At 33.3% G+C, this 24,889-nt stretch overlaps 1 protein-coding gene across 5 annotated transcripts; it reads left to right on the top strand.

Annotated features, from left to right (window-relative positions):
• The first annotated feature begins 3,020 nt into the window (after positions 1-3,020).
• LOC122020875 (putative polyketide hydroxylase) lies at positions 3,021-16,712 on the top strand. Of its 5 annotated transcripts, none has more exons than XR_006122358.1 (12): positions 3,021-3,298; positions 5,902-5,984; positions 6,206-6,341; positions 6,434-6,915; positions 7,252-7,299; positions 8,137-8,311; positions 14,029-14,141; positions 14,232-14,328; positions 14,408-14,627; positions 14,981-15,143; positions 15,217-15,707; positions 15,967-16,712. XR_006122358.1 is itself a non-coding variant. In XM_042578905.1 (11 exons), the coding sequence occupies exons 1-11, from the start codon at positions 3,082-3,084 to the stop codon at positions 15,619-15,621; spliced, it is 2,139 nt and encodes a 712-aa protein (XP_042434839.1). In that variant the 5' UTR covers positions 3,021-3,081; the 3' UTR covers positions 15,622-16,712. The 5 variants fall into 5 exon arrangements, 3 of the variants coding, with proteins under 3 accessions (XP_042434839.1, XP_042434841.1, XP_042434842.1); XR_006122357.1 differs by having other exon boundaries at positions 15,217-16,294; positions 16,363-16,712; XM_042578905.1 differs by having other exon boundaries at positions 15,217-16,712.
• The last annotated feature ends 8,177 nt before the right edge of the window (positions 16,713-24,889 follow it).

The raw sequence follows: 24,889 nt of genomic DNA, 5'->3' as shown, positions 1-24,889 counted from the left end.
ATTGCTGAGAAATCTTAGACATGCCTAGTCCTCCACCAAGGTCTTAGACCATCAAGGAATGCTTGGTCGAAGCATACCCTATCATATGCAGGTCGATTGAAATTGGTTATATTGACTATTCAAGGGGTGGAATATTTTACCTCTCCATGCTTCCTATCCCTAGTGGTGTGATTGAGAAGATTAAAGCTATATGTCGGATGTTTGTGTGGTATTCCAAGCATCCCCAATATCATGGCCTATAGTTTGTTTTCCTAAACAGGATGGTGGATATGGAATTCGTGACCGACATGCTTGGAATGATGCTCTACTAAACAAAACATTATAGGGCATTCAATCCAAGACGGACTTTCTTTGGGTGAGTTGAGTGCATCACCACTACATTAAATGGGCGGATTTTTGGCAATGACAAGCTAAAGCTTCATACTCTCCCCTTATAAAGTGATTGGTGGATATACACAACAAAATCTTGAAGAAATCTAATGGACAAGGGGCGGGCCAACATGGAGATGATTGGATGGTTTATGGCAAAGAAGAAGGTGATTGCACTTGCATATGATTTTTTTAGACATAGAGGATTGGGAGTGGCTTGGGTTCTGGTGGTGTAGAGGCCTAAAATTATGCCAAAGCACTGATTCATTGTATGGTTACTTACTTACTTGCATATGGGAATCTACAAACAACGGACAAGATGCCATATGATATGAACAGAGAGTGTGTACTCTGCCAAGGCAAGATGAGTCTAACGGGCATCTATTCTTTGAGTGTTCCATCACTCGTGCACTATGGGACAAGGCAATGCATTGGTTGAAGATTGCACATGATGTTCGAATAGTAGATGGACTTTTTCAAATATTATGGCAGCACTACAACAGAGGCAATAGGAATATGAAGGTGAGGCACATTGGGGTTTCAAGAATGATCTATGTCTTGTGGGAAGTTTGCAATCAGTGCCAATTTGATGGTGTTGGTCCAGATGTTGATGGGATGCTTCGCAAGATCCAAATACATGTGCATCACTTTGTGGACTTGCAGTTAGTAGGCTATGTGTTGAGTGATTGTAAGCTTGATTGAGTAGTTGAGAATGTGGGTTGATGGTAGTGAATACCTCCTGTTAGAGGTTAATAGCTACCACTAGCTCTTGATTTGTATGTTGTTGGGTGTTTTTTGAGGTATTACCTCTTATATATCTACCTATTTCTTGTGAAAGAGCTCTCAATTTTTTTGAAGAATGATATGTATAATGTTATTGCCACTATGAGGTCAAGTGACCTCCGACTAGAGCCAATAGGTCAAGAGCTCTCAATTGTTGAATCCTAATTTTAAAATATATCTACCAATATACCACAAATCTGTTGAATATCTTGTATGTTAAAAAAATAACAAAATGGAATTGTTTGATGAATGATATGTGCCTATCATGTAAATGTATAGAATCATGTCGATGTTTTCCTTTCATTACTGGAGCACCAAAAAAATCATTAAAATAATCTAAAACACTAGTCCATTGAAGTTTCTTGCCAACATCAATTAATGCCTACAATTTTTAAAAATATAAATTATTAACATGAAAAAAAACTTATTTCTCATAATCAAGATGCACAAACAATAGTTACAAGATTTTAACATTGATAAAATATTATATCCTTTACTTCTTTGTCTTTAGCAATATGGTGGTGTTGGTATTCATAATGCAACACAATAGTGATATTGGTTTTTCATTAACAAAACCATGTTGGTTTGACTTCTCAGCTTTTAAAATTAGATGGTGTTGTTTTTTGAACTGCAACACCAAAGTGGTGCTTGTTTTTAGAAAACACCAATACAATAATGTTAGTTTTTGAAAAGCAGCAACACAGTGGTGTTTCTTTTTGACATCTAGAACTACGTTGTTTAGAACACCCTAGAATTGCTCTTCAGAGTGGTGTTGTTCTTTGTAATCTAGCACCAAAGTGGTATTGGATTTTAAAATGCAACAAAATGGTGTTGTTCTTTGTAATTTAGCACCATAATAATGTAGGTTTTTAAAATCCAATGAAATCTTTTGATCAAAACTCATCAATGTATTTACAAACTTCACCAAAATAGTGTGGTTGTTAGAAACAACGACATGCAAACCAAAACAAGATCAAGAATGTAAGTTAACGTGTGAAAGACAGCCTAAACATGTGCAATATATGAGGATTATATTAGAAATTGGATGATACTTTGGAGACGATCGAGATCCAGTGGTTGAAGCACTTTCTTGTGCCATTCTAAAATAGGAGTACAGTTTACAATAAAAAGGAGAGGAGGGAGATGACTAATGTAAGGGCACAGGATGATATGACCAAACTAAACCCTAAACTCAAATGAGAGAGGGAAAACTAATGAATAGGTCAATTCCAATGAAAACCCTAATTCAATCATCGCAATATAAGAGGGTGTAAGATTTCAGCTTCTGAGATTTTTGATGGCACTCAGAAAAAGATGAAATTTGCTTTAGGGAGTTGAGAGAGAAGAGATTTACTTTTCCCGATCTGAAAGAGAGAGGTCAAGTTACATGCATCCGAATCAAAGAAATATATATTTTTTTGAAATATAACTCAGATGCCTTGGAAAAATGCAAATAAAGTAAACGGTTGAGGGGAGGGTAAAATGAAAATGAGGTGTATCTTTAACGAAGAATGAAATTTATGTGCACTTTTGAGCGATCAAAAGCTTTAGATGTGTCCTGGAAAATTATCTTTAATAAATATTTTTTAATTTAATCATTTCTCAAATGTTTATTTCTATTTATTCAATAATTTAAGATGATATTCAAACAGGAAAAAGATTATTAAAAGAGTGTAATTAAAATGAGAAAGAAAAAACGATCGAAAAAATGATTATTGTAAGTGCATTTCGTATCTGGATTTTAATTTAAATTAATAGAAGTTTCGAGAGATTATATTGCTTGAATATTCATCCCGACCGTTGGTCCAACCAAACCGCGCTTTACATCATCCCGTTGAGATTTACAGGCCACTTCCGCCCACATTTTATTCTCACCCCTCGTTTTCGACTCGCATCACGCCCAAAGCCCGAACGAGAGAGAGAGCGATTATGAGGTCGGTGGCTGCGGTATTTCTTTCCAGGAGGAGATTCGCTAACTTCATTCGCGTTCGCCCGAACAGAAGAAACAGCCTCCGCTGCTTCTCGTGCTCCTCCGATGCCGTCGATGCGACGAAGGACGGCGGCGGGGATGTGCCCCACTTACCCGTGCTTATCGTCGGCGCCGGCCCTGTCGGGCTCGTTCTCTCTATCCTGCTCACCAAATTGGGTATGCACCTATTCACATGTTTCAATATTTCTGTCCTTTCTCTCTCCGGGTATTAGAAAATGCATTTGACAGAAAGGTGCAGATCGGTGATTGAGGAATCATTTAGTTGGTTTTCACGGTAACTATGATCCATAGCTAGGATATCTTGTGTTTTGATTCGCTCGGGTTCAGCGAGATTGAAAGAGACTCCAATTGAAAGTGCGATTATAACTATTTGACTATATATTTTTTTTTAAGGGCACATGATAATCGCACTTTTTTTACATTTCTGCATCAGTCTCTTCTTGCCGTTATCAGTCTGTCTGCTTTAACATTTTCCACAATAAGTTGGTTTATTATTACATTAGCTACTGGTTTATACATATTCCAAAAGCAAATGAACAATTTTTAAGTTAAGAAACTTTGTAGTATTAATGTCACATGCTCGAACATTTTCCACCATAAGCACCACTTAGCTTCCTGCAATGTTTTCAACGGGTGTCACAGAAATGCCACTGCATAGCATGACTACTCCTACCATGATTTTGGAGATGTTCTATTATCTGCCTGGACATCTATAGAAAGTACCATGAAAAGCCTATTTTGAACTTCAGAATGTGTTTTACTATTTCTTACCCAAATGACACAACTAAGTGCTACTGCCATGTAATTGTCTAATACATCTAAAGAGTTCCTCCACGGTTCCAAGGCCAATTGATTGCTGTTAGATTCTTATTTGACTGGCCTCTGGACTAGACAATATGTAGAGGTTTGTTGTATTTTTTGTCCATTAAAATTGGATGATCATGCTTCTATAGTTTTTGATTCCTTTTTTTTGGGGTAAAAAAGGAACTTAGCCCATTTCTATAAACTAAATCTGGTTTATGAGTCTTGCTAAATTTCACAAGAAGTACTAAAATACATTTCTAATAGTAGATGATAAAAATGTTGGGAAGCCTTAGTAAGAGTTTCTTTAAGTGCATTTAATGTTTAGAGAACATCCTGGTATACAAGAGAATATCTGTCATCATGTTTCATTCTCAAGTATCTGAAGGACCGTTGGGCCGGCTAGAAGGGGGGTTGAATAGCCCTAAAAAAATAAACAGAAAAGACCCTTCTCGAACTTTCAACAGAACACTTGTATAAAATTAGCTAAGCAGAAATACAAGAAAGAAACGAGGCACCGGATTTGACTTGGTTACAACCGGGGAGGTTGTTAATCCAAGGAAGATGGTTGCACTAAGAACTCCTTCAGGTGGAGAAGCCTCGTTTACAGCAGTGTAGGCACAAAAAAGAAAGAAACTAATCAAAGCAGTGGAAGCACACAAGTGTTGTTACAATTTCTGAACTGATTCTTAGCTTCTGGACCAAGGCTATATTTATAGCCTTGGTCGGGGCGCCTGGAAGGGTTCCGGGCGCCCTGGGGGGATAAAACTTTATCCTCCAGCGTTCAGATCGCATAAATCGCGATCTTGGTCAAAATCAGGGTCCGGGCGCCCGAAGCCCAAAGTCAACAGCCGTTGACTTTTTCGTCCGGGACCTCTTCTCTGGTTTAGTCCCGCCTCGGTCCGGTTCTTCTCCTTCGGATCCGCTCACTTGGGTGACCTCTGCCATCCGGAAAAGGGCTCACCCGAACCCAACTTCCGGTCTTCTCGAGCGGGCTTCCCTCCGGCTTCTCGTCCCTCGGAATTGCCGCGTGTTTCCTTCTCGTACTCATCCGCAGTCTTCGTCCCTCGGTCGTCGACCTTCTCGCTAGCTGCGTCTCTTGCTCCCCGAGCAATCTTCCGCTCCGGCTTTCGTCCCTCGGAACCACTGCGCGCTTCCTTCTCGTCCGCCGGTTTACTCTTCCACAGCACCTTGTCCCTCGGACTGCCGTCCTTCTCGCTAGCTGCGTCTTCCGCTCGACTACCTGTGTTCCTAAGCTCCTGCACACTTAGACACAAGGTTAGAAACAAACAGAACCTAACTTAACTTGTTGATCACACCAAAACAACCTTAGGGTTCCAACAGTATCTTGTTGCCATGGTTTATCAATTGTGCCTTTCTTAATTTTTGAAAGATGTGTTATTTTGGTTATGCATCAGCCAACGATTTGTGCAGAAAGAATTAATATGATAATTATGTAAGATCCTACAAATAATGCTTCGAATGTAAGGTACTTTGCATTGCTGATTTAGATGTGGAGAAAAACTTAATTTTTTACCTAACAATGTTGACTTATCTCACATTAACCAATACATCTTAATACAAGAAACAAAGGACATGAATATTCATTCACTGCATAGTTCGTGATCAATATTTTAACTTACAGGATATATCTCCTGTTCAATCCCTAAAGTAAATAGAAATATGTGATACACCTTTTGGTTGATTTAACAATGCATTCAACAAGAACCAAAATTGATCAAGTCATCTGGCATGTGCATATCCTTTCTTATGCACTATGATTTGCTATTTTGGAAGTAACTTAAGACTTTTCATTTTGACCATATTCACACAGTGTTGTGGTAGTTTTTCTAGACTATACTTTTGCAGACTAAGAATTTAACTAAAATGAGAATATGCATATTTCCTTATCATTTTGCATGAAAGGTTCTTTAAGATTGTTTCTCTCCAATTTGTAGGTGTCAAATGCTCAATTCTGGAGAAAAATGTGGCTTTTTCTCAACATCCACAGGCTCACTTCATTAACAATAGGACCATGGAGGTTTCAAAATTGTATCATTTCTAATGCATAGAATATTTTTTAAATATGTTAGTGATATTTGGTTATAGGGTTTCTCATTTTAGGTACTATGTCGGAAGATAAGAGTAACAAACCAGTGTGTCCATAAAAACATCAATTTCTGATTCTTCTCTTTGTAACTTGCAAATATTGAGTTTTTAATACCATGATTCTTAATTCGTGGTAATTAATTCTCCTCACAGGTGTTCCGGAAGCTAGATGGTCTGACAGAGGAAATCCAGAATTTGCAGCCACCTGTAGATTTGTGGAGGAAATTCATATACTGCACTTCTTTATCTGGTTTAGTTCTTGGATCCGTGGATCACATGAAGTCTCAAGGTTACAAATAGAATCTATCTTTTCACTCAATTGCTGATATCACTCTTGCTCGTTAACTTTGTGGAAGTTATTCTTTACTATATTTCTTACAGATGTGGACATGGAACTTAGCCCTGTTTCTGTTGCACACTTTTCTCAGTACAAATTGATGAAATTGCTACTAACAAAGCTTGAAAATCTTGACTTCTCTGTTTGCTATCCCAATTCATCTAGAAGCTCAACCTGGGATAGGAAAATTTTGATGAGCCACGAGTGCATCTCTATCCACCCTACACAAGATGGTGTAAAGGTCGGAAGTTCCTTTTGCAAGGAAGGGAAGATAGAAGAAAGATTTTTTCACTGCAGCATCCTTGTTGGGTCTGATGGTGCTAGAAGTACAGTTCGAAAGCTGGTTGGCATTGATATGAAGGGTGAAAGAAACTTGCAGAACCTTGTTAGTGTGCATTTTTTAAGCAGAGATCTTGGGCAATACCTGCTTCACGAAAGGCCTGGAATGCTCTTCTTTATCTTTAATCCTGATGCTATTGGGGTACTTGTTGCACATGATCTGAACCAGGGAGAGTTTGTTCTCCAGGTAAAACAGTCAGCAATCAGAATGATTTTCAGCAATTTGATTGATTTTTTCATTGATTTATTGCTGAAAGTTCCTTGATTTATGCGTTGATCAATATGCATCATTTGCTTGTGATATGTTAGGGACCTATTTGTAAATATTTTAGGGACCTCTGTGTAAATAAGAGATCTAGTAGGGTGTAAAAATTGTAAAGTTGCTATAATGAATATGGATAGAGGCAGAGGGACTACCTAGAGACTCAAATTTTTTTCCAATAATCGTAATCTGATGGAGATTATCTATTGAATGCTTTCCGCTTATGATGAAGCTCTAAGTTCTTTCTTTACAATCTTTCAGGTACCGTATTATTCTCCTCAGCAAAAATTTGAGGACTTTAACCTTAAGGTAATTGTTGAGTGATTTTGTACTGTATCCATTTAATTTCATATATTCTTGACAAACAGACTCTGGATTGTTGTGCTCATGATTTCATAATGTACCATATGAATATGAAATTCAGGTCTATTTCGTTGTCTTCCCTGCTCAGTAATATATATGTGATTGTTCTCTTCACTCATTTACCAACATAATGTTCTATTCGTATATTGAGTTTATCAGGCACATGTGAAAGATATTTATGAGTTGAATGTGTTTGTGCTTACAATAAGCTGAGGCATTTAGTTCTTAATCTTATGGCCTTTAAGGTTGCGATTACTATTCAAGTTTAAGATGCAATCTAAAAGTTGTTTTGGTGATTTTAATTTAATGGTAAACTTGAAATGATAAACAAAGAAAACAAAACATAATTTCATTTACAAGTTCAATTTATCAATCCATAGTGCCATAACATTCATCTTCAGAGCAAGCTTTATTATGATTGTTACCTTACACACCTTGTTTCTGTTTTGTAATTTCAGTAAGAACCTGGTCATACAGAAAATTTCTCTTTGGTAACTGATTTCTGGTATTTGTTCTCTTAACCTTGGTCATAATGACTTATTACTCTTTGTTTTCAAGAAATTTAGAGGCTGTTTTTCCTTGACCATTAATCAGTTAATATTAAACTGTGATTTGCAATTTCTTGGAGAGTGCTTATCCAATTTAATAGGCTAATAACTATCCTGTCTCATGGATCTCGTATCTTCCAGTTTTTATGCAATTAACCTATAAGACATAATTGTTCTTTGGTAACACCGTCAAGTTTTTTTCCCCCTACTTTTCAAGATGTTTAATCTAATCCAGGTATGTGAGCAAATAATTCTCAAGCTGGTTGGTAGGGAGCTTGCTGATTTGCAAGTATTGGATATAAAACCATGGGCCATGCATGCAGAAGTAGCTGAGAAGTATGTTTCATTTGGCGGCCGAGTTGTACTTGTTGGTGATGCTGCTCATCGTTTTCCACCAGCTGGTGGCTTTGGTAACTTGCATGAAAATCTGTCCTATGAATCTGATTGTGCAGTACCTCCTTGCACTCATGAACTATATATATATATAGTCTTGATACCATACTTACCTTGTGAGCACCATGTGTATTTTTTTTTAAAAAAAAAATCTTTAGTTTTAATACTATAACCCAAATCCTAAATTCTAAACCCTAAGCTCTAAAAAAATAAAGAAAAAAAAATTTACTTGGTGCGCATAAGGTAAGTAGGGTAACATTCTTGTATATATATTAGCTTTGTATGTTTGCTCGATGACTTTCTATTTTCTTCAGAATGTTTAGATCTTAAACATTCTTTCTATTAGCAACCCTGTATAGCTATCTCCGTTAAGATTGTTTGTCTTTATGGGTCAAGAGTTTTTAAGTTAATCTTTTCCTTGTCCAAATCTTTCTAGAATATTTTTTGGATCATTCTGAAAACAGAAGTAACTATTAAATGAATAAACAGTTGACTATGTTGATCTAGAACCAGATGGCTTAGTTCCTTGTTTAGAAGAATTTGGAATTGATAGGCTATAATTGTTTTCTTGTGATTGATAGCAACATCACAGTTCACGATCATTCTTTGAGTTGACTTGTTACCTTGTTTTTTTTTAATGCTCCCATCCTACTTTTCAATGATTGAAATACCGTTATGTGTCTGGCAGCATAAAGGGTTTTACCATTCCACCACGAGAGCAAAACTGACACAACATGTGTGACAATTTCACGTGTGTCATCGCGTGCGTCATGCAACTGAAAGGGGAAGCAACAGCGAAGGCAATCGGCGAGAGAGCGGGGAGGCGGCGAGGAAACAATCGGAGGGGTCCCGGCTAGAGGCGTCGTAGGATGCCTCCAACACCGCTAGACTCACGCGATGCCCACGGTTCAGGGACGATTGAAAAATAAAAAATTAGGTTTAATATTTAATTAATTCAAATAATTCCCAATTTAAATGTGATAATTCGAATATGTTTTTATAAATCCTAATTAAATTATCCAAAAATTTTTTTTTAAATATATTTAAAATTTTAAAAAATTAATAAATTTTATTAATTGATATTCTGAAAATTCTTTTTTTACTGTTTCAAATTTTATTTAAAAATTTTAATAAATCAGATTTATATATTTTTTTAATTTTTTAAATATTTTCTACTGTTTACTGTTTAATTGATATTCTATATTCTTTTACTATTTTAAATATATATTATTTAAATAAATAAATAGTTAATTTATATAATTTTTATATATAAAGTAGTATCTTTGTGTTAATTTATATACTTATTATAGATTGTTTTTGTCTAACAATATTAAGTTGTTCAATAATTGAGAACTTATATAAAAATAATATACAACTTATTTTTAAATTATACACAATAAATATATTTATCTAATAATTACTATATATATATATATATATATATATATAAACTGTATCAGTACGGCACGATATGATACTGAAATCATATCATTCCGGTCTAGAATCAAAATCTCGGCACACGTCGAGATTTTAGCAGCATAAAGGGTTTTACCATTCCACCACGAGAGCAAAACTGACACAACATGTGTGACAATTTCACGTGTGTCATCGCGTGCGTCATGCAACTGAAAGGGGAAGCAACAGCGAAGGCAATCGGCGAGAGAGCGGGGAGGCGGCGAGGAAACAATCGGAGGGGTCCCGGCTAGAGGCGTCGTAGGATGCCTCCAACACCGCTAGACTCACGCGATGCCCACGGTTCAGGGACGATTGAAAAATAAAAAATTAGGTTTAATATTTAATTAATTCAAATAATTCCCAATTTAAATGTGATAATTCGAATATGTTTTTATAAATCCTAATTAAATTATCCAAATTTTTTTTTTTAAATATATTTAAAATTTTAAAAAATTAATAAATTTTATTAATTGATATTCTGAAAATTCTTTTTTTACTGTTTCAAATTTTATTTAAAAATTTTAATAAATCAGATTTATATATTTTTTTAATTTTTTAAATATTTTCTACTGTTTACTGTTTAATTGATATTCTATATTCTTTTACTATTTTAAATATATATTATTTAAATAAATAAATAGTTAATTTATATAATTTTTATATATAAAGTAGTATCTTTGTGTTAATTTATATACTTATTATAGATTGTTTTTGTCTAACAATATTAAGTTGTTCAATAATTGAGAACTTATATAAAAATAATATACAACTTATTTTTAAATTATACACAATAAATATATTTATCTAATAATTACTATATATATATATATATATATAAACCGTATCAGTACGGCACGATATGATACTGAAATCATATCATTCCGGTCTAGAATCAAAATCTCGGCACACGTCGAGATTTTAAACCTTGCTACTTTTAATATGTCGATAGTTTCTCTTCCCTATTTGTTTCTTCAACAATTATGTAATTACATTATTTTATGTTATAATTTATTTTGGTATAAATTGAGAAGGATAAAAATGCAAAAAGAATTTCGACTATAGATATCTGATCCTAATAAATACTTAATGACATAATATCCTATTGAGACTAACTATATACCTAATACCCATATAATGATCGACTAGCACTCCCTTTCAGTCAATGCATCAATATTGATTATGTTCAACTTGTTACATGAAATATAAAAAGTTAACAAATTGAAAAATAATTCATTGAAGATGATGTGGAAATTGCCACTTTGCGTGCATGAATGACACTTTCGAGTGAAGTTTACACTTTTGAATGAAGCTGACTGAAAATGTTAAATCTTCTTGAATATAATCATCATAATTCCTTTAAAATGAAAATATCTAAGTTTGCAAAGAAAGTGACAAGTTGTGCAGGATTGAAAAAAAAATGATAGAAGATGAGAAAATCAACAATAACTTTGGATAACAGGGAGAAAAGGTAGAGCAAAGATGTGGTTACATTCTCATATCTACTTGAGAAAAGAGGATACTTGAAGTGATATAGAGACTAGTTTATCTTTTTGGATCAAACTAATCGAGAAATTGATAAAAGCAATGCAAAACATGGGAATATACTTTTTCTCCTGTAAATGATGACTACTAAACTAGAAAAGAAACTATATTTTTTCATGGATGATGATTAAACTAAACATGAAACATTATAATGTTATATACTTTTTTGGTTTGATGAATAATGTTATCATGTGGAAAGTTGTGAAAAAACTAATCAAATGCAAGGAATTTAAAATTACCAATTGAATAAACAAAATAATTTTTAAAAAGAGGAAATGTGATTATACCAAGATAATGTAAGTTTCGTCAATGTTGAAGTTGCCATGAGGTTCATGTTGGCTTTAGTTGAGGAGATCCCTTCTTCAAACAACCTTTTTTTTCCTTCTCTTTTCAATATCTGCTTTTTTCTATTATTTACCTCTCTCTCTCTCTCTCTCTCTCTCTCTGTTATTTTTTTTGTTTGTCATGGTTTGCTACAATAACAACAATTTTTTAGAAAGGACTGAAATATAAATGCTAAAACTCTTTGGAACATAGTGCAAAATATAAAAATGAGGTTAAGTGATGACCAACTTAGGCAAAGGGTGTGCAGGGAGCGCTGATTTTGGTTGAGGGTGTAGTGATTGCATTGCACCAATTAGGTAGTTTAGCAAAGCAGGATGGGGAGTTTTGTTGTATAGTATAGGATTGAAAAACGGGGGTTTGGGATCTAGAAAAGAGAAGTACTAGATTTGTGTCGGGACGTTGGATATTCTGTTCGTGGGGGTTGACAAATGAAGTGATCATTGAATCTGTTGTCACTTGGTGGTAGCAAAGCTGCTTATCATGGCTAAGGGGAACAACGGATGGATAGGTTAGCTATGGCTTATAAACACATATTTCACTTCTTCTCATGTGAAGCTTCTTTGCTCCAAGTGATGAGAAAACAAGCTGGACGAAGTCACAGTAAGCAGCTGGAGAGGGCAGCTGGGATGAATGGCGAATGTGCAAGATGGGTAGTGTTGGCATTGTCGTTGCTGGAGCAAGCAAATGACAGTAGTAGGAAGTGGTACTCACTCTGGCTATAGGCATGTGAGCAACAATGGGATTTGATGAAGGGAGGAGGCTTCAAGTAGGGAAGGCTCATGAACAGGATCTAGAGGTGGTGACGAAGGTGAGAGGACCCTTCAAGTAGTGATGACTTAGAACACAATTTGGAGGCAGTGACGAAGGCAAGGTTAGCAGATTGTCCAAGGGAAGGCGAAGCATCTTTTTGTTGACTATCGTTGTAGCAATAGATTCTTTGTTTAGCATAGTTTTTTTTTTCTAGTGGGCATATGAATTCATTTTTTTGCCTTTTTTTCCTAATGTGCTCTCTTTTTTTCCCTACAAATGGAAGTGCCTTGTGGTGATCGAAGGAGAGCAATCATGTTTGAGCAAGCTTGAGGATAATGGATAATAGAGGAGGTAACTAGTAGTGAGATCAAACCACCATGTTTTGACTCTAATACCAATTGATGCATAACCAAAATTGAATCATTGAATCACCTAGAAACTAGGACCAAATTGATGAAGTGAAGAGATATTATCTTATGAAGAGAAAATAACCTCACACAAAGATTGAAAAGTGGAACATATGATTAATCAAAAGTTGAATATTATATAAATACAACGCCACTTTTATAGACTTGATCCTAATGAAATGGGAAATAAATACAGAAAATATAACATGTTAAACTCTAATTGGGATTATATTTTTTTTTATTATCCTATAAATAGAAAATGTTGATTCTACTTAGTGGGATAAAGTCTTGATTGTTGTTGTATCCTATAAATAGAAAATATGCTATAAATTTTCAAATGATAAATTGAATCTAGAATTTATTGTAGACTCACTAATCTTGAATAATTCTTGTGCATTATTTGTTTTCTTGTTTGCATTATTACATTTGAGACACAAAATGCTTCCTTGAAAGAGCTATAAAGGAATCATGCACAAAGTTTTTCCATTAGCCAGGAGGTGGGCATGGAGGTGACTTAGTTGTGGTTTTGGAGGCCTTGATAGATAATAGGGTTGATAACATTGTCTTAGTCAATGGTGGGTTAGCACTGAGCTAGGATGAACTACACTTGGTGGTTAAAGAAGAGGAAGTAGTTGGTTGGATCCTACAGGTTGCAACCCCCAACATGGAAACCTCAATTTGTTTGTATCTTTGTCCTCGGAAGGAAAGGACTCATACCTTAACATATGCTAGAGAAGGACATAATTCTCATAGCTGTGGCACAAGATGAATGGGAGGACGTAGAATATCCATGATGGGGCCCAACATGCTGACAACATGGTGGTGGACGAGATCTACTTGAGTGAAATTAACAGGAGATGAAGTTTATCACAAGCAAGGAACTATTAAGGATAGGGATATTATTGAGGGCAACCACGTTGGCACTGAAGGTTCCTATCTCATTGAGAGTGTCCGTGTTGGGTTAACTAAATTTCTTGCTTATTTGATTTCCCGCTGGAACATACTCAAAAAATATGGTTGAAAATCATAGCAAAAAATGATGATAACTCATGAAAGAAGCCCCTAGACAGGCACTTTAACCAGCATGCTTAATCTAACATTGGACCTGAATTCACATTCACTATTTAATGCCACACTCATTTTCTTTATATCTGTTCAATTTTTTTTTTTTGTTTTCACTTTTAAATCCAATTTGATCTTCAATAGTCATAGTTGTGGCAATGATAATCTTGCAGGAATGAATACAGGTATTCAAGATGCACATAATTTAGCATGGAAAATCAGCTTAATATTAAATTCCATTGCTTCATCTTCTATCATGCAAACTTATGAAACAGAGCGAAGGCCGGTAAATCTTCTTGATTTTATTTATGTGCTTTTTAGACTTCTGTTGATTTATTACGGAAAGGTATTTGATGTCAAAATTTGACTGTTTCAGATTGCCATTTCTAATACAGTATTGAGTGTTCAGAACCTAAAGGCAGCAATGTCTGTTCCGTCTGCTCTTGGCCTTGATCCTACTGTTGCAAATTCAGGTAGCAATTTTCCATGTTGTCTTGTTCATACTGCTTCTATTTTTCCATTATTTTAATTACTATCACTTATTCTTGGCAGTGCATCAAATAATAAACAGCAGTGTTTGTTCTATTCTACCTCAAAGCCTGCAAAAGTTTGCCTTGGAGGGAATTTTTTCTATAGGACGTGCTCAAGTTTCAGAGTTTATTTTGAATGACAACAACCCAATAGGATCATTGCGACTAGCTAGACTTAAGAAAATATTTGATGAGGGACAAAGCCTTCAACTTCAGTTTCCTTTGGAGGATCTTGGTTTTTGGTGAGTGGTACTTGTGCTAACATGTTGGGTTTTCATTGATATTTCATTGGATCACTAGGGCATTGCAAATTACCTCTGGGGTTTTCTGTTTGTTGTCCATGGGAATTTTCACCTCATCCACTGTTATAAAAAGAGTATTATGTAGGAAGCAGAATTTTCCCTCTACATGTAGTTCACTTATGCTGATGTGAAAGAATTTGGGTTCCTGGATGCTTTTTTTTTTTCTTTGGGTTGGTTTTAAAAATATGAGATTAACCTTTTTCATCTGTCAGTGTGTGTTCGTTGCACTCATGTGTTTCTTTTCTTTTCTTTTCCCTTACTGTTATTACTATTATCATCTGCGTATGTTATAGTTATCAAAAAGGAGCTCTCATCACTGAGGGTGGTGAAGATGTGCTGGAGTCAGTAGCATCTGGTTCCCCTAATCGAGGTTGTGGGGCTTATTTCCCTTCTGCTAAACCAGGGCGCCGTTTGCCTCATATGCCAATCGATGCTCTGAATGGATCTTCCACTAAGGTTTGTCTGTCCTACATTTGCCTTTTGTGATGGCTTTGTTTTAGTTTCTCATGTTATTTGCATACTTTAACAGGATGGCTTCTCGACATTGGATTTAATATCTGGAGTTGAATTCATACTCATTATAGCTCCAGTTCAAAGTTCATATACACTCGCACGTTCTTCCATTAAGGTGGCTGAAGAATTTAAATTGCCACTTAAAGTATGCATCATCTGGCCTAAAGGTTCATCCATCCAGAATGTGAACAGCAGTGAGGTTGTATTAGAGCCCTGGAAGAATTTCATTGATGTTCAGGAGGCTACTAGATCTTTAAAATCATGGTGGGAGCTGTGTCAAATGTCATCCAATGGAGTCATTTTAGTAAGACCAGATGAACACATTGCATGGAAAGTAGAGTCTAACAGCATGAATGATAGCTATCTGGAGTTGAAAAGAGTGTTTTCTCAGATACTGCAACTCGATGAAGTTGACACTTGAAGAAATCCTTGAGACACTAGGGTGGTGATGCATTATGGGAGCTCCATCCATCACATTTCTTGCTTTTTCTGATGCTTTGCCCATCCGTAAGTGTTGTGGATTATGCTCAAACTCTACAATGGGTTTAAATTAGTCAGGTTTAAAGACTGTACCTTGATGTTTCTTCACTACTCGGCTAATGTTCAGCGGCTAAAGTTCCCACACTAGCCAGGATTGGTAGTCGGGCGTCTCCACAGTAAAATGTTTGTGGAATGTGCAAGGGGCTCATTAATTTATTGAATGCTAGGAGTGTTTTGTGATTTGGTTATGTAACTCTGGCTGATAAACAAATCTCTCATTTTTCAGTGCCTATGCATCATATATTGCTAGAAGTGCCAGATATATTTATGCCAAGCAAGATAGAATACAACAGTTATATCATCATTCCTTGGGAGAAAGCAAAAATGCTTATCTGTTTGATTTTTCTGATACAAAGATGAATGATGTACTCGATACAAGTGTGTTAGTGAAGAGATAATGCCACAGTAGAGATCTTTGTGGTTGTGGGTATGCAATTCTAGCCATTGTTTTCTGATTCTCTGGAATTCTGATCTGTGAAGGTTGCTGAAATGGAGTTCCAAGTAACTGCTGCCACTGCTGATTTTCACGTACTGTTATCAGGCAAATTCGAAGCGTGAGTGGTTCTTGTCCAATAGTCAATGTTCTATATTTTTCATCCTAATGAAGAAAAATGTCCTGCAGTGCATTATAATTGGAATTCGAATTATGGATGTTTGGAAAACTGTTTCATTGGTGGTAAAGACGAATACGTTCGTCCCCAGCGCCCCCGTCAATCCATCTCACGGCCAACACGGAGGAGGTAAATCACGGACGACTACTAGCCTTTGGAATAGTGACTAGTACATAAGGGAGACATTTACCTATTGGAAAACTACTTCATGCACTATCGTTTGGGAGCTTGTAGAGTCATTTTGAACTTATCTGATGAGCAGAATCATGAGTAAATTATTGATGTATTCTTCTATTTGTGATACTCAAATAGTATCAATGAGATTCTGTGGGCAGCGTGACACTCCCCCTTCGTCCAAGAAGGCCTTAGAGATTGGAAATCTTAATTTGCTGGTTTTGGGTGGGATGGGTAAGACTGCTCCTAGCTTTTCTTTTTTCCATTGATATTTTGAAATTGTCCTAAAAATATCATTGGCGAAAAGTCGAAAGGGAACATTTTTTTACCTTTAATTTATTATATAAATGATCAAATATGACCTAAATTCCTTTAAATTGATATGTTTTTTCACTAATAGTTCCACTTAATGCATCTTTAATATATTTTTCCTTTTTCTACAAGTATTTTTTTCTTTATTTTTGAATCTCATTTAGTTAGTTATCTTATATATATATTTTTTAAAATAATTATTGTATAAACTTAAATTGAACAAAATTTAAAGGTAATGCATAAAAAATTTGATTGTGAATTTAGAATAATTCAAATTATATATTAGTTTTCTTTATATAAATATGTACTGGTTAAAATTGAAAAAGAAATGGATATAACAATTTTATAATTTTAAGGGAAGGCATAAAAGCGCAATTTAACACTATATAGTAATTTTATTCAAATATTTAAAAGTGAAAAAAATGCATATGAGACTTTATAAAATTTAAAAAATACAAGAGCGTTTGTTTGTGAATTTAAAGCGGTCTAAAATTATTATATATAAATAAGTCAAAATTGAAAAATTAATGACATATAGAATGTTTTTTTATGAATTTAAAATAATATATAATATTTTTACCTAAAATTAATACATGAACCTAAACTATTCTAAATTGAAATATTAAGACATATATAATGTATGGTTTAGGAATTCATATATATATATATATATATATATATATATATATATATATATATATATATATATATATATATATATATATATATATATATAAAAGTTCAACTTTTATATGAACCTAAAATGTTAAAAATTGAAAGAATAAAAAATGTTAAAAATTGAAAGAATAAAAAATTGCATATACAATTTTACAGAGTCAAGATTATTTGTAACGTAATAAATTTTATAATGTTTGGTAATATAATAGATATAATCTTTGATTACAAGGATGATTATATTCTTGTTTGATGTCTAATATTTTTTTTATAAGTAATGTAATTTGTATTATTATAAAATAATAAAAATATCCTGCGACGTATATTTGTTATGTAAATTTTAGGTAAACGATGATCTCGTAATATAATTGGATTACATAGTATTAACTTTGTAATCCATATTACAAAATCAAGGTCGGACCTATAGTGTAACAAGTGAGGCAAGTGCCTCAGGCCCAAAAAAAATTTGGGGCACCAAATTTTTTTTAAAAACTTATTAGTTTGATATGTTCATGAGCCCATTTTTAAGAAGCTATAAGTAATAGTTGATAGATAAGTCATATCTTAATTTGTATCCTAAAAAATATCCTATCTTAGCTTTAAATATGATTATGTAAAAAAGAAATTGACAAATTCAAAAAACGTTGAATATGAGAGAAGAAATCAATAGATTCATCAAATATTCACATGCTAAAGAGAGGGAGGAACTTATTTCTTTTCTCCAAGAGTTCAAAAAATCTAGATTTGATCAAACCTTAGTTGAAGTTGAACATATTGCAAGTGAAATAGGAATTGAACCTATTTTTCGAGAAAAGCGCATCATTCGAAGAAAAAGACAATTTGATGAGATCAAAAGTGAAAGGTACCTCAATCTCCTAAAGAATCTTTTCGAGTTAATTACTTCCTATTTATAATTGATCAAGCTCTTTCTTCACTTCAAATTTAGTTTGAGTAATTTCAAAAGTATGAAAAAATCTTTAGATTTTTATTTAGTTTGGAGAAGTTGTAGTCTATTGATGATGATGGTCTCTTGAGCTCATGTGTCAATCTTCAAAATTCATTAACGCACGATGGGTGTTCCAATATTGATGAATCAGATTTATTTCTAGAACTAAAGTTATTAAGACACTCATTATCTAGAGAAGCAAAAAAAAGCGATTGATGTGTTGAATTATTTGAAAATAATATATGGTTGTTATCCAAATGGCTACATCACATATCAAGTTTTGCTGACTATACTAGTTACAGTTGCATCTGTCGAAAAGAGTTTTTTTAAGTTGAAGTTGATTAAAACTTATCTTCGATCAACTATGTTGCAAGAATGACTAACTGGGTTAGTTATATTATCTATCGAGAAAAAAATTATTGAGAAAGTTGATTATGTAAACTTAATCAATACTTTTAATTCAAAAAATATAAGATAAATAATATTCAAGTGACTATGTATTAGTTCGGAACATGAATTTTATATTTTGTTTAGATTTTTTTTTAATATTTGCTTAAGGCATTATTTTTGATGATATATTTTGTTTATATTTTATTTCTAGATTTCATGTTTCAAATATTATTATATTTACATGGTAAAAAATATATGAATATTAAGTTTTGAGGGCATTTTTGCTCTCAAAATCTAAGGTCGTACAAAATTTTAAATATTATATTATAATATTGACAAGATGGATTATCTCCTACCAAATATAGCCCAAGACAATACCTTCTATATTTAACCTTATGATAGTTTTATCCAAAATTAATATATGAACTTTATATATATCTAAAAGAAACATTATAAAGTTCCAGTATATAAAAGTATTAAGTATATGTTTGTGAACTAAAACTATTATATTGAATTAAACATGTCAAAATTTAAAAATTAATGATATATAATGATAATTTAAGACCATATAGTAGTTCTATTAAAGATTATTACATGGATTTAAAATGTTCAAAATAGAAAATACATATAACAACTTTATAAGGCCCTGCATATGAATGTTTATAACCTTAAAACAATATATGATAATGTAAAGAGTTTTACTCAAAATATGGACCTAAATTAATCACAATTGGAAAAAAAAAAAAAAGAAGCATATAATGACTTTATAGGACATAGGGCATGCATTAAAATGATACGACACTTTTGTTTCAAACTATTACGTGAATCTAAATTACTTTAAATAGAAAAATAAAGACATATAACTTCATATGGTTTATGGAACACATGTGAGTACTTGTTCGGAAATTACTCAAACGGTGCATAAAGTTGTCGAATTCTCAAAAAGCACACCTAAATTTTATATTGCCCAAAGGGCCATCTCATTCCCATTGTATTGCTCTCAGCATAGCTGACCTCATTTCTAAGTATCCGAGCCATAAGTCTAAAAAATTATTTTTTTGTTTGGATGCATGAAGTAATGTTGAGCCTTTAGCTTACCTTATCTATTCTTGTTTTACATGTACTATTCTATCACAAAACACATATTCCGATGGGATTTCAATTTTTAAAAAAATACTAAAAGATGATCTAAAATTTGAGCGTCGTTAAAATATAGATCCGTTACATTAATAATCTTTTTAATATTGATCTCATGAATATAGAAGAAGGTATATATAGGTACACAGACATCAAATATATGGTGGGATAAATCCTAGGTCGTCAATTCCTGACAATCGATCTCTGACCATTATATCAGAGATGTCATTTGTTCATCGTCTGTATTACGCCCTGGGAGCAATTTAGGCGCTGCTAAAACTTTAAAGAATGGGTGTTCTTTGAAGAAAACGGATCAAGATTTCAGCATAGCAGCATTTTTTCATTGATTCTTTTCAAAAAAATTTCATGTATCTATTATACTAGATACAATTCTTGTCGTCCATTTCTATATAATTGAGGGGTTTTAGAGATCAGTTGACGATGAAAAGGCAATTATCTCATTATAAATGATTAGTTTTCTTATATGAGATATTATATGGTGAGCAGACAAAAAATATTTATATTTAGAGGTTCATGTTTCTCCAACTTATATATTAAGTAGTGTTTTTTGATTTTTACAATTTGGTACTGATAGTAGGTCCATATGGTAACATAGCAGTGCTGAATATTATATTCCAACGCTACTATAATGCTAAACTTTCTCTTATGGTGCTAGAATATAAATTTCAACACCAACTCTGGTGCTGAACTTTCTTTTGTGCCGTGGATGATTTAAATTCAACACCTTGTTGGTTCTGTGTCAATTGACATAGAACCATAACTTCGTTGCTATGTGTCAATTGACATGGAACTATAACATCGTTTATGGAGCTTAGGATTAGACTTGTACACCATATCTATCTTCTCCATACTTATCTATTTCATTCCATGTCAAATTTTTAGAAATCCAAATCCTTAACTCCATCAATCGGTCAAAACCTTTTGATTGACTTAGCAAGTCGGACTCATTCCATCTTGAAGCCGTAAACAACAGTGATCAGAAAGCTTTCAAAGTTTTAGACTTTAAGGGAATTGACACATACACATAATATATTATAGGGATATCATAACTAGGCATTGATACCATAAATACCATCTACACACTCATTTCTTCCATTATATGTCAACTTTTTAAAAATCTAAGTCTCTTAGATCCATCAATAAGTTTCAATCAAAACTCATTAATGAACTTAATCGATTCATATTAGATTCATTCTAACTTATGTGAGTTTATTAGATGCATCAGAGTCCAAATTTATCATTCTTTACTATTTTAAAGTCTTCCAAGTAATGGTCAAAAGGTTTTAAAACTTTTAGAACTCAGTGGTCTTGTTCTTAGAAGAACATGACCACTGAGTTCTAAAAGTTTCAAAAAATTTTGAGCACTATTGGGAATGGTTTGAGATGATAACTGAGAGCACATTTGAACTCTTGGGCACTGTATAAATCTACCGGAGTTAGAATGGGTGAATTATGAGATGGATAAGTCCATCAATGAGTTTTGACTAAAATTCATTGATAGACCTATGAGACTTGAATTTATAAAAGTTGACATGTAATGAAAGAGATGTCTGTGTAGAAAGTAATTATGGTGTACATGTCTCGTTTTGACATCCCTAGGATATGTTATGTGTATATGTCAATTTCCTTAAAGTCTAAAACTTTGAAAACTTTCAGATCAATGTTGTTTACGACTTTAAGCTAATATATTTGGGCACATATATACTCCGGGGTACTTCAAAAACCTTTATCACTTGAAATGAGTCTGATTATAACTCTCTAGGTCCATCAATGAATTTTGATCAAAACCCATTGATAGATTTAGGGGACTTGAATTTTTGAAATTTTGGCATGTAATGAAAGATATGAGTGTGTAGAAGCTATTTGTGGTGACCATGCATAGTTTTGACATCCCTAAGATACGTTATGTGTTTGCGTCAATTCCCTTAAAGTTTGAAACTTTAAAAACTTTCTGATCATTGTTGTTTATGGCTTCAAGCTGATATCTTTGGTACATATAAACTCCGAGGCACTTCAGAAATCTGTATCACTTGGAATGGGTCCAATAAGAGCTCTCTAAACTCATTAATGAGTTTCGGTTAAAACTCATTAATGGACCTAGAAGACTTGAATTTTTAAATTTTAATATGTAATGGAAGAGGTAAGTATGTAGAAAATATTTATGGTGTCCATGAGAAATTATAATTGTGTGTCAACTGACATAGACACTGTGGTGTTGGTTTCATAAGATCAACATCACTGTGGTGCTAGTCTCTTAAAACCAATACAATAGTATTATGTTCTTCTCACATAGGGTGGTGCTAGTTTTCAAAGATTAGCACTACTATGGTGATATTCTTAGAAGAATAGGACCACTAAGTTCTGAAAGCTTCAAAACCTTTTGAGCACTACTAGGAATCTTTCGAGATGATAATTGAGGGTACATTTGGACTCCTAGGAACTGGATAAACTTATCGGAGTTCGAATGAGTGAATTATGAGCTAGCTAAGTCCATCAATGAGATTTGATTGAAATCCATTGATGGACCTAAAGTAATCAGAAATCTCAAATTTGGACATGTATTGGAAGAGGGTAGTGAAACGAAAGTAGAGATGTTGTGCAACCATGGTTTTGAGTCTCTTATAAGAAATTATGGGCATATGCCAATTGACACATAATCTGGTGTTGGTGTGAGAAGATCACTACCATTGTGGTGTTGTTATTCGAAGACCAACACCGAGTGTTCTGTTCTCATAGTCGGTTTTTGAATATTAGCATCATCATGAAAATTGACATTGTGTATTCTGTTTGGCTTGATACTAAAGTAATTTTATGACAATTCAGTATAAATTTAACATTTCATAATAACATATTTGATACTCAATTAACAACATTAATAACACAAATATAATACAATTATTCAATATGGTTATTAACATTGTTATAAATACATACAAATCCTACAAGACTGATGTAACCATAGCTTTTACAATCCCTACTCAAGTGTTCATTACAACAAGATGGATAATTAAATTGAAATTATTGAGAACTTGTCCCTTCAAATTGATATTGATACATCAATTCTATTTTTTTTCATGTATGCTTGTTTGAAGTCCATCTTCAAATCATATAGCAAACATCTATGTATTGCATTATAAAGAAGCTACAATCATTGCTATAAATAACATGAGAAATTTAGTATTTAAAATTTAATAAAAAAAAACATATTCATCTTGTTTCTCTTTTACTTATCAAGTGTGACAAATACTCATTTGTCCATCGGATGATGATATTCAAAGTAAGGATGAATAGCAGTAAGTCTCTCATGAGGATATTCTTTTAATTCAGATACCTATAAGAATGAAATGTAAACAAATAACATAAATTTTAATTTATACTACAATAATAACATAAACATGAATGTCGTATACTCAACCCTACTTCAAAATTTGATGTTGAATTACCATTATATGCAAGAGAATTGTAATGATTAAAAGTCATTGCCTTTGTGTCGATAAACAACAAGTGAAAGTGTGCATTATCAGTGGTAATAGGTATAACATATACCTAACCTTTCCCTCTTCTATATTGGTTTTTAAGATATGTGTCGTGGCGGTCTTCCCTAAATTTTTAGATGTTGATTATAATTATGTAAAGAGATACATAATAATCAATTAATATAATATATTTAATCATTATATATTATCAGATCATTTAAATTTCTTACAGTGAAACCGGTTGAATAATATATAAGCTTGTTGTATGACCTATCAAATGAGGATGCCCCTAAATAGAATGAACAATAAGTATCAATTAACTCCCCTATTGTAAAAACAGTATCATTTACAACAGAGAAGAACGAAGTCATAGGTAAACAGAAAGGTGTCTCCTCCCAAACATATCAATTAACTCCCCTATTGTAAAAACAGTATCATTTACAACAGAGAAGAACGAAGTCATAGGTAAACAGAAAGGTGTCTCCTCCCAAACAAATTATGTAGTAGGCTTGCAAAGAAAATCAATTACTTTCACTAAGATGAATATAAATATCAGAACCTGTGAATTATTAAACTTGTAATAAAATTAAATTAACTATCTAATGAGACGTTAAAGCTATCATACTTTAATTTTTACATATATTTAACAAGTAAATCACTTTTTCATCTTATTTTTTCTTCTTGGGAGTCTTAAATTGTTTCTTGACATACTACCATAAAAAAAAACACATGTAATTAGCAATTGTAATCAAACTACTCAAACTAATTGATATATAAATACATTCTTACGACAATGACTTCCCATCTTATTTTGTTAAGTTTGGCAATTTTAGCTTGCTACCTCCTTCTCTATCTCTTCTTCATAATTGCCTTCAAGAATTGATATAAATATCTCTCTCTTCTTTCATATCATCCATATCAAAAAATTTTCCCCTCTCCACAACAACTTCTACTCCTTGTCCTTTGATGCTCTCAGAAGGCTCACAGATGTGTATCTTGCTTCTCTTCTTATAAGATAAAAGCTCGTACCATATAAAACTATCAATAGGAGTATCCCTGTAATCATAGGGTGTTCAGTCACATCCTCTCCTAGTTTTAGTTATAGAAGCAACTGGTTCAGGATGAGGATTCACTACTAGATCACTTAATTCAGCCTGGATGCCTTGATTTTCTATTATTTTAAATAATTCTTTCACCATTTCATGTAGCTACATGTTCTCAATTGTTAGCCGCTTGATTCGATTCTATGAATAATGTAGTTAGGGAATTCACTATCACTTGCGCATCTAGTTTCTATAACATGTAATGGTGATGTCTTTGTAGGATTGTAAAACGTAAGAGGGGTGAATGGGGTGAGTCGCTTTTGTACTTTTTCGTAAAATCATGAGAGAAAGTAGAGAATTACAC

The sequence above is a fragment of the Zingiber officinale genome, chromosome 9A, assembly GCF_018446385.1.
Source record: "Zingiber officinale cultivar Zhangliang chromosome 9A, Zo_v1.1, whole genome shotgun sequence".
NCBI classification, from domain to species: Eukaryota; Viridiplantae; Streptophyta; class Magnoliopsida; order Zingiberales; family Zingiberaceae; genus Zingiber; species Zingiber officinale.
The sequence above is the reverse complement of the archived record's forward strand: the minus strand, read 5'-3'. Positions and strand labels throughout refer to the sequence as shown.